The sequence below is a fragment of the Desmodus rotundus genome, chromosome 9 (genome assembly GCF_022682495.2).
Source record: "Desmodus rotundus isolate HL8 chromosome 9, HLdesRot8A.1, whole genome shotgun sequence".
NCBI lineage: Eukaryota > Metazoa > Chordata > Mammalia > Chiroptera > Phyllostomidae > Desmodus > Desmodus rotundus.
In genome coordinates, this window is record NC_071395.1 from 90,388,381 (window position 1) to 90,400,843 (window position 12,463).

A 12,463-nucleotide genomic window follows, 5' to 3' on the forward strand; every position below is an offset into this window, starting at 1 on the left:
CAATCACAAAATTTATCTTATTTTTAGATGTCAGACGGAAATAATTATTTTAGTAAAATGTCACTATTTTACTTATTTTTATCTAATGATCCAAGAATAACAGTAGACTTTGACTCTGCTATTTCAAGATGCCTAAAAAACAATAAGTAATGTAAGAGGCATGACTTATTCTTTGTGGAATTATAGAATAAAGAAATATTATTAATGAAAAATATATACATTATAAAAGTTTCATTCAAAATAAATGGAAGAATCTAAAAATTATATTTCACCCCCTCTCCTCTTAGTTTCTTTAGAATTGTCATATGATAATCAAACCCCCCTACTGTCTAGCTAATTGCCAGGCACACGGGAAGTAAATACACCCTTTGGGAATGACTTAATTCATTGTCTCCATGCACTCGTAACTCATCAATACCAGTCAACTAAGTGACATTTGGATACATACTGATAATGTTAAAAAAAATCTAACAAAGTGAACCAGGCTTACATATTTTCACATGTAAGTATCATTCAACATACTAAAATTTCTTCCCTGAAAAAGCTTAAAAGAACAAAAGTTCATTTAATAAAGACAGTTGCACACCTAACAACTTTATCTGAATGGGCAATATATATGAGATCAAATTAAAGTCAGTGCAATCCACAACTTATGAATGACAGTAAATATCCTAAGAAGTTGCAGGAATGTACAATGGAGAGGAAAATACCTAAATCAACTTTTAAAAGCAGATATGAAATATACACTTCAGGATTTCCAACAAAAACATGACTAATGTACCTTTGCTGAACTATGAAGCTCTTATTATCCTAAAATTATAATATCTCCATCTGTTAATCTGACATGAACAAGCTGATAAATGAAATAAGAACAACAGTGTATTCTGGCAAAACTTGAAATTTCCTGAAAGCCTAGAAAAATATGTCCACAACAGATGGATAATTTAGAAAATAAATACATCAATCTGTCAAACTGAGTACTACTCTAATTCCCTAAATTAAAATCAGTAGGAGCTCCACTTTCCAAGAGTCTGTGACATTAGGAAGGCCAAAGTGGAAAAACCTAAAGATTCATATAAACATATCTGATATGACCTAAAGTGTCATACTATTAGGTTTCCTGTTAAACATACTAAATTTAGGTAAAGTCCTTACCAGTTAACTTCTTCACAGGTTGGAGCCGAACACTGATAGACTGATGTGTGAGTAAGGGGGAGGATGGAAGAGAGCGAGACATGCCCTCCATAATCCGAATGTGCTGCATACCTTCACTCACTGGAAGTGGTGGGACGGCGTAGTCTGGCTCAAAAGCACAGTCGCTTTCTGTGGAGATGCCACCTGTTAGAAAGGATGAAACAAAAGAGCTGGTGAGAAGTTCTTCCTTTCCTATTAAAATGTATCTTTCAGGATAATTCAGAATAGCATATACTGATATTGATTTCCACTACAAAAAGCCAAATACAATATTTTTAACACATATATTCATTTCTATACTTACTGGGTACTTAGCTCCAGGTCTAGCACTAGGGAACTGAACATGGGTAAAATGGGGTCATCGTTCTAAGGAGTTTGCTCTCTGTCTCATGAATTATATAGTCATATAAAAACATAATTATAGTACAAAGCTGTAAGTATTACAATTAGAATAACAGTCTTCATTCCACCACCACCCCCCACCCACCATTAGACAAACATGAAAAAAAGATACCTGCTTGACAATCCAATATATGCAATTGCTACTAGGTCACTGTAACTATTCATCCCCTTTCTCCAAGGAAGTATGTGAAAATACAAGTGGGTAAGACTGACATTATTATATGGTAATCTTTGAAACTTCTCCAACATTTTAAAAAGGGTAAATTATATGCTATTTACTTCCATTTATATGCTGTTGACTTTGACTCCTGAGGATGGCAGATTATATACTTCAGATCAACTTTTCCCTAAGAAAAACTAGAACTACACATATTTTAAATCTTCCTGAAGGCACTGGAAAGTTAATAGCATGATGAAGAATTACAGAAGACTAAAGAAGCTGAAGAAGCTTTTGACAGTTTTACAGAGCTGGGAAGACAAATATTGCCATGTAGGGAGAACAAAGTTGCGTAGGGGGACCTGGCAAAACTCCAGTATTTTTGTTTGGAAGCCCAAAGGACAACTCTCTAGGAGTAAATATAAACCAAAACTAGACTGGCCTTTACAGGACTGAAACTCAGCTCCAAATGTCTACCGCAAAATTAAATTAAGGCAATCTTAGATTGCTAGCGTCTGCCAAAAACAAACATAAATCTCCTTAAAGGAAGATAACAACATCACCATAGGTCTCTTTATTTCCACAACATTTCATACACAATATCTGGCCCTTAATTAACAATAACAAAGAGATAACATAAAAAATGTAAATCAGAAAGACCATGCAGAAGAAACAGTCTTACAGGGATAAAGATGAACTGGGAGGCACAGAATTTAAAGCAGTATGCTTAACATGAAAAAGACTGAGATACTTAGGAATAAATTTAATGAAGGAGACAAAATACCTGTACACTGAAAATTGTAAGGCACTGATAAAAGAAAATTTAAAAAGCACAAATAGCCCTGGCTGGTGTGGCTCAGTGGACTGAATGCCAGCCTGCAAGTCAAAGAGTCACCAGTTCGATTCCCAGTCAGGGCACATGCCTGGGTTGCAGGCCAGGACCCCAATACGAGGTGCAGGAGAGGCAACCACATATTGTAGTTACTGCCCCTTTCTTTCTGCCTCCCTCCCTCTCTCTAAAAATAAATAAATGAAATCTTTTTTTAAAAAGCACAAATAAATGGAAAGATATCCTGTGTTCATTTACTGGGAGAATTAATATTGGTAAAATGTCCATACTACCCAAAGTGATCTACAGACTAAATGCAATCCCTATTAAAATTCCAATGGCATTCTTCACTGAAATTTTTTTAAAATCCTAAAGTTTCTAAGAAAGAGCTAAAGTAATCTTGAGCAAGAAGGACAAAGCCAGAGGCATCACACTTTCTGATTTCAAATTATATTATGTAGCTATAATAATCAAAATAATTTGGTACTAGCATACAAACACACACACAACATACAAATAGACCAACTGAACAGAACAGAAAGCCTAGAAATAAACCCACACATATAGAGTCAACTAATCTTCAACAAGGGCACCAAGAATACACAATGGGAAAAAGATATTCTCTTCAATAAATAGTGTTGGAAAAATGGGATAGACACATGCAAAGGAACAAAACTGGATCTTTATCTTATACCATATACAAAAATCAAGTGAAAATGGGTTAAAAACATAAATGTAAGAAACTGAAACCATAAAACTTCCAGGAGAAAAGATACAGGAAAAGTCTCCTTGGAATTGGTCTTGGCAATGATTTTTTTGTGAATTTGACATCAAAAGTACAAGTAACATAAGCAAAAATAAACAACTGAGACTACATCAAACTAAATAGTTTCTGCACAGCAAAGGAAACCATAAAAAAAATGAAAAAGTGGGGATGGGTGGGGCAGGGGGCAAGGTGGGGTGAAAAGGGAGACAACTGTACTTGAACAACAATAAAAAAGTTAGAAAAAAAGAAAAAGGCAACCTACAGAATGGGAGAAAATATTGCAAATCATATATCCAGAAAGGAATTAAAATCCAAATATATAAGAAATTCATACTCAATAGCAAAAAACTAAATAACCTAGTTAAAAAATGAGCAAAGGGTCCAAAAAAACATCTTTTCCAAAGACACAAAAGTGGCCAATGGGCACATGAAAAGATGTTCAACATCACTAATAATCAGAAAGACGCAAATCAAAACCATGATGAGGTATCACTTCATACCTGTTAGGTCAACTATTATAGAAAAGTCAAAAGATAACAAGTATTAGCAATAATGTGGACAAAAGGGAACCCTTTTATACTGCTGGTGTGAATATAAACTGGTGCAACCATTTTGGAACACAGTATTGAGCCTCCTCAAAAAATTAAAAATAGGACTACCATATGAACTGGCAAATCCACTTGTGAGTATATATCAAAAGAAATAAAATTACTATTTCAAAGAGATATTTGCATTCCTGCACTGATTACAGCACTATTCACAGTAGCCATGATATGGAAATAATCTTAGTTGATGATAAAGAAAATGTGATTTCATACATGTACACATAAAGAGGAATATTACTCATCCTCAGAAAAGGAAATCCTGCCTCTTGTGACAACATGGATGAACCTGGAGGATATGATAAGTGAAATAAGCAAAATATACAAGGACGAATACTACATCATCTCACTTACATGTTAAATCTTAAAAATAAAGTTGAACTCAAAGTAACAGAGAAGAATGGTACTTATTAGGGTTGAGGGGGTGAGGGAAAAGGAAGATGTTCAAACTTTCAGTTATTAGATGAATACATTCTAGATCTTAACAAATGAACACCTTAATTAGCCTGATTGCGGTAATCACTTCACGAAGTACATGTGTATCAAAACATCATGTTGTATACCTTAAATACATACAATCTGTATTTGTCAATCATAACTCAGTAATGCTGGGGAAAAAGAGTGGGGGATTTAAAAAATAAGCACATGGTCTTCCATGAAATAATGATAATGCAGTTTATTTTTTTTAATTTTTATTGTTATTCAATTACAGTCGTATGCCTTTTCTCCCCATCCCTCCACCCCACTGCAGCTGAACCCACCTACCTCCCCCACCTCCACCGTCCCCCTTGATTTTGTCCTTCATAGTAGTTCCTGTAATCCTCTCTCCTCACTGTCCCCTCCCTACTCCCCCCTGACTATTGTTAGATTGTTCTTAACTTCAATGTCTCTGGTTATATTTTGTTTGCTTTTTTCTTCTGTTGATTATGTTCCAGTTAAAGGTGAGATCATATGGTATTTGTCCCTCACCGTCTGGCTTATTTCACTTAACATAATGCTCTCCAGTTCCATCCATGCTGTTACAAAGGGTATAAGCTCCTTCTTTCTCTCTGCTGCGTAGAATTCCATTGTGTAAATATACCATAGTTTTTGGATCCACTCATTTGCTGATGGGCACTTAGGTTGGTTCCAGTACTTGGCTGTTGTAAATTGTACTGCCAATCCAAAAGAACCTATGCACCCTAATGATAATGCAGTTTAAACTGAGAAGATTAAATCAAGTTTTTTACCTAGGGTTCCCAACTGTGTTACAGTTGTAATTTCATCATATGTAATTCTAGCTCATTTTGAAAACTGCTGTGGTATATCATGTATTATTGGGTTGGCCAAAAAGTCAGTATGTTTTTTTCTGCAAAACCATTTTCAACAGTAACTTTATTGATTTGGATATTTTGAGTATGTTGGCTATCTCCACGTGGTATAAAGTTGATTGTTCTCAATTAATGCCTTGATTTGATCACTGTCAACTTCAACTGGTCTACCCAACAGTGGAGCATTGTCCAGTGAGAAACCTTCAGCACCAAACTTCGACACGTTCAATCAGTCACAGCACCTTCTCCATACACTGCACAAATCCTTTTTTGCCTTCAGTGTGTTTTTGCCTTTCTTGAAATCATAAAGCATAATATGCTGAAAAATGTTGCTTATTTTCTTCCATCTTTAATATTAAAATGGCTACACAAAAATTCACCAATTTTGATAAATTTTTAAAAGTTCACGCTGATATGACAGTTGTCGCAATACAATCTAATAAAATTGTTTCAAATGAAGTTAAAGACAACTAAGCACTACTAGAGCCATCTTACAGAAAAAAATTAAATGAACTTTTTGGCCAACCCAATATAATTTAACCAGTCTGTTGTTAATGGCCACTGAATGCAGTCCTTTCTAGATCTAGATCCTAAATACAGAATTACTGAGTCAAAAATGCTGAGAGTTTCTATTGAGAAGTAGTGACCAAATGCTGTATTAAAAGTTTGTATCATGTTGCATGTTTTTTTTAAAAAGTAGTGTGCTTAATATTTGAGAAAAATAGAAGTTCAGAATTCCAGGATTGACTTAAAATTATGAAAATATAAACTCAGTAGATTGACTGAACAACAGATAAGACAGAGAATTAGTAAACTGGAAAATAAAACATCTGTGCATCAAGGGCGCTATTGAGAAAGTGAAAAGGGAACCCACTGAATGATAGAAAATATCTGCCAATCATGTATCTGTTAAATGTCTAGAATTCAGAAAATATAAAGAACTCCTACAACTCAACAATAAAAATACAAACAATACAATTTAAAAATAGGTAAAAGACTTGAATAGACATTTTTCCAAAGAAGATATACAAATGAACAATAAGCACATTAAAAGATACTCATCATTATTAGTCATTACAGAAATGCAAATCAAAACCACAATGAACTACCACTTCAAACCAACTAGGATGGCTATTTTAAAAACTAAAATAAAAGACAAACAACAAAGAAGTATTGGTGAAGATGTGGAGAAAGAGAACCCTTGAACACTGCTGATGGGAATATAAAATGGTATCACTGCTGTATAAAACAGGTTGGCAGTTCTTCAAAAAGTTAGAGAATTACGATATAAGCCAGTTTTCCCTTTTCTGTGTGTACACCCCAAAGCAATGAAAAAGGTTTTCAGACCACAATGTTTGCAGTAGTAGTATTCATAATAGCCAAAAAGTTGAAACAACTCAAATGTAATTAACTGATGGATGAATAAACAAAATGTGGTTTCCTTATACAATGGAAAAATATTTAGCAGTAAAAAGAATGAAGGCCTGATTCATGCTACAATATTGATAAACCCTCAAAACATTATGCTAGTGAAAGAAGGCAGACACAAAAGGCTACATGCTACATGATTCCAGTTACACAAAATGTTCAGAACAGGCAAATCCAGAGAGAAAGTAGACTAGTTGTTGCCTATGAGGAGGAAGGAATGGGGAGTGACTACTTAATATGTATAGGATTTCCTTTTGGGGTGATGATTTAGATGGTACTGATGATTGTATAACATTGTAAATGTACTAAATTCAGTGGCGTCTAGTAAAGGCACTGAATTGTGCACTTTAAAATACTTAAAATGAATTGTAGATATATTTATGCAGATATATACCATCTATTTATATATTTATTCAAACCAGAAGCCTAGTAATTTTTGTTAATTTCTTTCCAACCATCCCTTTGCAACAAATGCATTAGCAGTTCTGCAGATTATCAACCTAAAATAGATTTCATTTCCGCCACGCTTCCTTCACTTCTCCTACCACTCCCATAGTCTAGATCACTATTATCTTTCCCCAAAATTTCTTTTAGTAGAAATCTAGGATTTGTTACTTATTTTCAGGTTTAAAAATTTACCAGAATATGTCTTAACTATTTTTTCTTCTCATTAGACTCTGGGTGCTCTCTTTTACTATGTTAACTAATTCTTCTCTTCCGACTGTTCTTTTTTCTCTATCTGGAACTGTGATCCAGATGGATATTGTATATCCCAAATGTATTTTTCAAGTTTATTTCTCTCATAATAGATTTCTAATCTTTGGGCTTTCATGAATAAACTTGAAACTGATTAATATGAAATTATAGTATTTTAAAGGTTTATAAACAAAGAGGCATGCCATGAGTGTAATTTCCTGAAAAATCCTTTTGAGAAAAATCAGCCTTAGATTCTTTTAAAGTAATAAATATATCTAGAAGAATGAATTTGAGTTGGTGAAGCATCTCTTTTCACTTGAGATGTTCCAAATTAGAACTTAGCTGATAATTTTAGAACCTAATAACACTCCTTAAGGAATAATACTGCAATTAGTCCAATCTAAATGTCCTAGTTTACTTTTCTGTTTAAAAATATTTTTCTTCATCTTCTCTGTCCTATAAATTGTGTTTGAACTCATTGTAGCTATAGAAAAAAACCTAAAAATATATATATTTCAACTAAAGAAAAGTACTGGGAAGCAGTCACAGAATTTGACTGTGTTAATTTTTATTGGACACATGGCAACCTCAAAATCTCAGTAGTCTACAACAACGTTACCTTTATGTTCATGAAGTCTGAAGACTGACTATGAGTCAGCTGATCTAGGTTGGGTTCTCAGGTTCAGAACTATTCCAGTGTCTCTGATATTAGGCCAACTCACTGAAGAGGCAGTGATTACATGGGGAATGCTCTCCTCATGACAGGTCATAGGAATGCAGGAAGCCAAGTCAAATCAGAGGAGCATGTTTAAGACCTCTCATCAACCATATTACACTTGGCACACTTTAGTGGGAACTACTGAAAAGTTGCATAGCGAAAGGAATGAATGTATAATTTCATAACAGAAAGGAAGTCAAAAACTGGAAATCAAATTAGCTAAGCATATACAATAATGTTTACTGGTACTCCAAATTACTTAATCTTTATTTTCTACCTTTCTTTTAATGACCACTTTTCTTTAATCAATCAAATAAAAGTTACTGAAATAAGATGATGGAGATAACGGCAGAAAAACACAAACTGCTAATTTGACAGAAAAAATTCACTTATGCTAGCCACCTGGTGATTAGATATTCAAAAACTGATATAAGAAAGCACAGACATCAAGTACATGGACACCAAAGAATTATTAGGAGTAATTATAATTCAATAAAAATTTCAGTTATTGCTAAGTCTTGCATTTAATACAGATGATTATTAGATATTAAAGTTCAGGTTAATTTTAAAAATTCTTTAGCCCAAAGCAATGCCTATTCTAAATAACTGCCTTCTGATTTTTCAGCTTCTATAAATACTCCAAATAACGCTTATAAACCAAAACCCCAGCATGATAATTTATTGAACTATATACATGATTTGCAAATTTTTCAGTTTACTGTTATCCTTCAATAAAAGTTTATTTTTAAAAAGTGCACAGGAAAACAAAACAAAACATAGCATGGTGATAAACTAACTCCTAAAGTCAAGGGCTTGTACATATTTCAGAAACAAAGGGTTTGGCCTAAATTATTCCAAATATCCTTTTATATCAAGGCTTATATCACTCTGTGAGTTGGTAATATTCTCATAAGTCCATCTATTAGGCAGGAAACAGGCCAAGAAAATGTAAAAACTAGTATAGGATCTGTAGTCACATGGCATGATTGCCTATATAGAAAATTCAAAGGAATCCAAAAAAAAGCTGCTAGACTTCAGGCCAAGATGGAGGCATAGGTAGATATACTTTGCCTGCTTGCACAACCAAAAGAAGGACAACATCAAATTTAAAAACAAAAATTAACCAGAACTGTCAGAAAATTGAACTGTAGGGAAATCTGAGAACCAAGGAGTTAAAGAAGAAACATTCATTCAGACTGGAAGGAGGGGCAGAGATGGGCAGCCAGGTGGAGAGGACTCACAGCAAGGTGGCAGCTAGAGGACTGGCTCGGGCAAGGCGGGGGCTGGTGGACCGGGAGGTCCCACATTCATGTGCAGATAAACCAGGGGGAAAAACTGGGGAGAGAGACAGATCTCACAACCCATGGTTCAAGCATGGGGAAATAAAGCCTCCAAAACTCTGACTGAAAAAACCTGTGGGCACTGAGGCAGCAGGAGAAACTTCCAGCCTCACAGGAGAGTTCATTGGAAAGAACCACAGGGTCCTAGAATATACACAAAACCACCCACCTGGGAATCAGTACCAGAAGGGTCCAATTTGCTTATAGACAGTGGAGGAAGTGACTGAAAGCCAGCAGAGAGCTGGGCAAGTGGCACTGTTCCCTCGCAGACCCCTCCCCCACATACAGCCCTACAATGCAGCAATGTGGGTTGCCCCACCCTGGAGAATAGCTAGGGCTCCACCCCTTCCTACATAACGGGTGCACTGAAAAAAAAAAAAAATGTGGCCCAAATGAAAGAACAGATCAAAACTCCAGGAAAAAAAACCAAACTAAGTGATGAAGAGATTAGACAACCTACCAGATGCAGAGTTTACAACACTGCATCTGTTAGTAATCAGGATGCTCACAGAAATGGTTGAGTATGGTCACAAAATAGAGGAAAAAGTGAAGGCTATGAAAAGTGAAATAAAGGAAAGTATACAGGGAACCAACAGTGAAGGGAAGAAAACCAGGACTCAAATCAACAGTTTGGACTAGAAGGAAGAAATAAACATTCAACCGAATAGAATGAAGAAACAGGAATTCAAAAAGTGAGGAGAACTTAGGAACCTCTGGGACAACTTTAAACATTCCAACATCCGAATCATAGGGGTGCCAGAAGGAGAAGAGGAAGAGCAAGAAATTGAAAACTTATTTAAAAACATAATGAGGGAGAAATTCCCTGATCCAGCAAAGGAAATAGACTTCCAGGAAATCCAGGAAGCTCAGAGAGTCCCAAACAAGTTGGACCCAAGGAGGAACACACCAAGGCACATCATAATTACATTACTCAAGATTAAAGGTAAGGAGAGAATCTTAAAAGCAGTGAGAGAAAAGGAGACAGTTACCTACAAAGGAGTTCCCATAAGACTATCGGCTGATTTCTCAAAAGAATCCTTGCAGGCAAGAAGGAGCTGGAAAGAAGTATTCCAATTCATGAAAGGCAAGGACCTACATCCAAGATTACTCTGTCCAGCAAAGCTATCATTTAGAATGCAAGGGCAGATGAAATGCTTCCCAGATAAGGTAAAGTTACAGGAATTCATCATCACCAAGCCCTTATTTATGAAATGTTAAAGGGACTTATCTAAGAAAAAGAAGAAGAGCAAAACTATGAACAGTAAAATGACAACAAACTCACAGCTATCAATAACTGAACCTAAAGAAACAAAAACAAAAATGAACTAAGCAAACAACTAGAACAGGAACAGATTCACAGAGATAGATCACATGGATGGTTACCAGCGGGGAGAGGGAAAATGCAGGAAAAGGTACACAGAATAAGCAGCATAAATGGTAGGAACAAAATAGACAGGGGGAGGTTAAGAATAGTATGGGAAACAGAGAAGCCAAAGAACTTGTATGTATGACCCATGGACATGAACTAAGGTGGGGGAATGATGGTGGGTGGGGTGGTACAGGGCAGAGGGGAATAAAGGGGAGAAAAAAGTGGGACAACTGTAATAACATAATCAAAAAATATATTTTTTAAAAAGCTGCTAGAAAAAAATAAGTTAGGCAAACTCAAAGGTTAAAGCAGCGATTTTCAGCCCTTTTCATCTTATGACACACAAACTAATTTCTAAAATTTTGAGACCCACCAAAAATATATTTTTTGCCAATCTGAGAAAAAAATAGGTATAAATTTGATTCATTAACACCGGACAGCTATTGTTGTGTTGGCTATTGTCATTTTTTTAAATTTGACAATCTAAGGAAAGATAGGTCAGTGCCCCTGACTAAATAGTCAGGTATTGCATGTATTAAAAATTTCTGCAGCACACTGACTGAAAATCGCTGAGTTAAAGGGTTGATATAAATAAGTCAAGAGTCTTCCTATATACTAGCAATAAACACTTGGAAAATAATTTTTTAAAAAACCAGTATTATTAAAACAGTGCCATTAAATATATATAAAATAATTATGAATAAATTTCAGAAAATATGTACAATAGTACAATATTTATATTGAAAACTACAAAACATGATGGAAGATACAATGTCAATTCTTCCCCAAAGTGTTCTATAGGTTTGAAGCAATTCCAATAAATATCTAGCAGGCAGTTTTTTGGTAGAAATCAACAAACTGATTTTATTTACTTACTTTTAAATTAAGTATATTTCATGATTTATTGCTATTACAGTTGTCCCATTTTTTCTCCTTTGCCCCCTTCCACCTGGTACCCCCCATTTCTTCCAGCAATCCCCCCCCTTAGTTCATGTCCATGGGTCATACATGCAGGTTCATTAGCTTCTCCATTTCCTATACTATTCTTAACCTTCCCCAGTCTATTTTGTTCCTACCAATTTCTTATTCCATGTACCTTTTTCCCCATTCTCCCCTTTCCTCCTCCCGCTGATAATCCTCCATGTGATCTATTTCTGTTACTCTGTTTTCTGTTCCAGTTGTTTGCTGAGTTCGTTTTTGATTTTGTTTCTTTAGGTTTGGTTGTTGATAGTTGTGAGTTTGTTGTCATTTTACTGTTCATAGTTTTGCTCTTCTTCTTTTTCTTAGATAAGTCCCTTTAACATTTCATAAAATAAGGGCTTGGTGATGATGAACTCCTTATCTGGGAAGCACTTTATCTGCCCTTGCATTCTAAATGATAGCTTTGCTGGACAGAGTAATCTTGGATGTAGGTCCTTGCCTTTCATGAATTGGAATACTTCTTTCCAGCCCCTTCTTGCCTGCAAGGATTCTTTTGAGAAATCAGCCGGTAGTCTTATGGGAACTCCTTTGTAGGTAACTGTCTCCTTTTCTCTCACTGCTTTTAAGATTCTCTCCTTATCTTTAATCTTGGGTAATATAACTATAATGTGCCTTGGTGTATGCTTCCTTGGGCCCAACTTGTTTGGGACTCTCTGAGCTTCCTGGACTTC

At 35.3% G+C, this 12,463-nt stretch overlaps 1 protein-coding gene across 6 annotated transcripts in view; it reads right to left on the reverse strand.

Moving 5' to 3' along the window:
* TANC2 (tetratricopeptide repeat, ankyrin repeat and coiled-coil containing 2) overlaps positions 1 to 12,463 on the reverse strand; it is a 308,461-nt gene that overhangs the window by 188,236 nt on the left and 107,762 nt on the right. For 3 of the 6 annotated variants that reach the window (XM_053930697.2, XM_053930699.2, XM_053930698.2), the window contains exon 4: positions 1,267 to 1,338. In XM_053930697.2, the coding sequence (XP_053786672.1) occupies positions 1,267 to 1,338 (72 nt within the window). Of the gene's footprint in view, positions 1 to 1,155; positions 1,339 to 12,463 lie in introns of all 6 variants that reach the window. The other 3 variants (XM_053930694.2, XM_053930696.2, XM_053930695.2) reach the window with 1 other exon arrangement.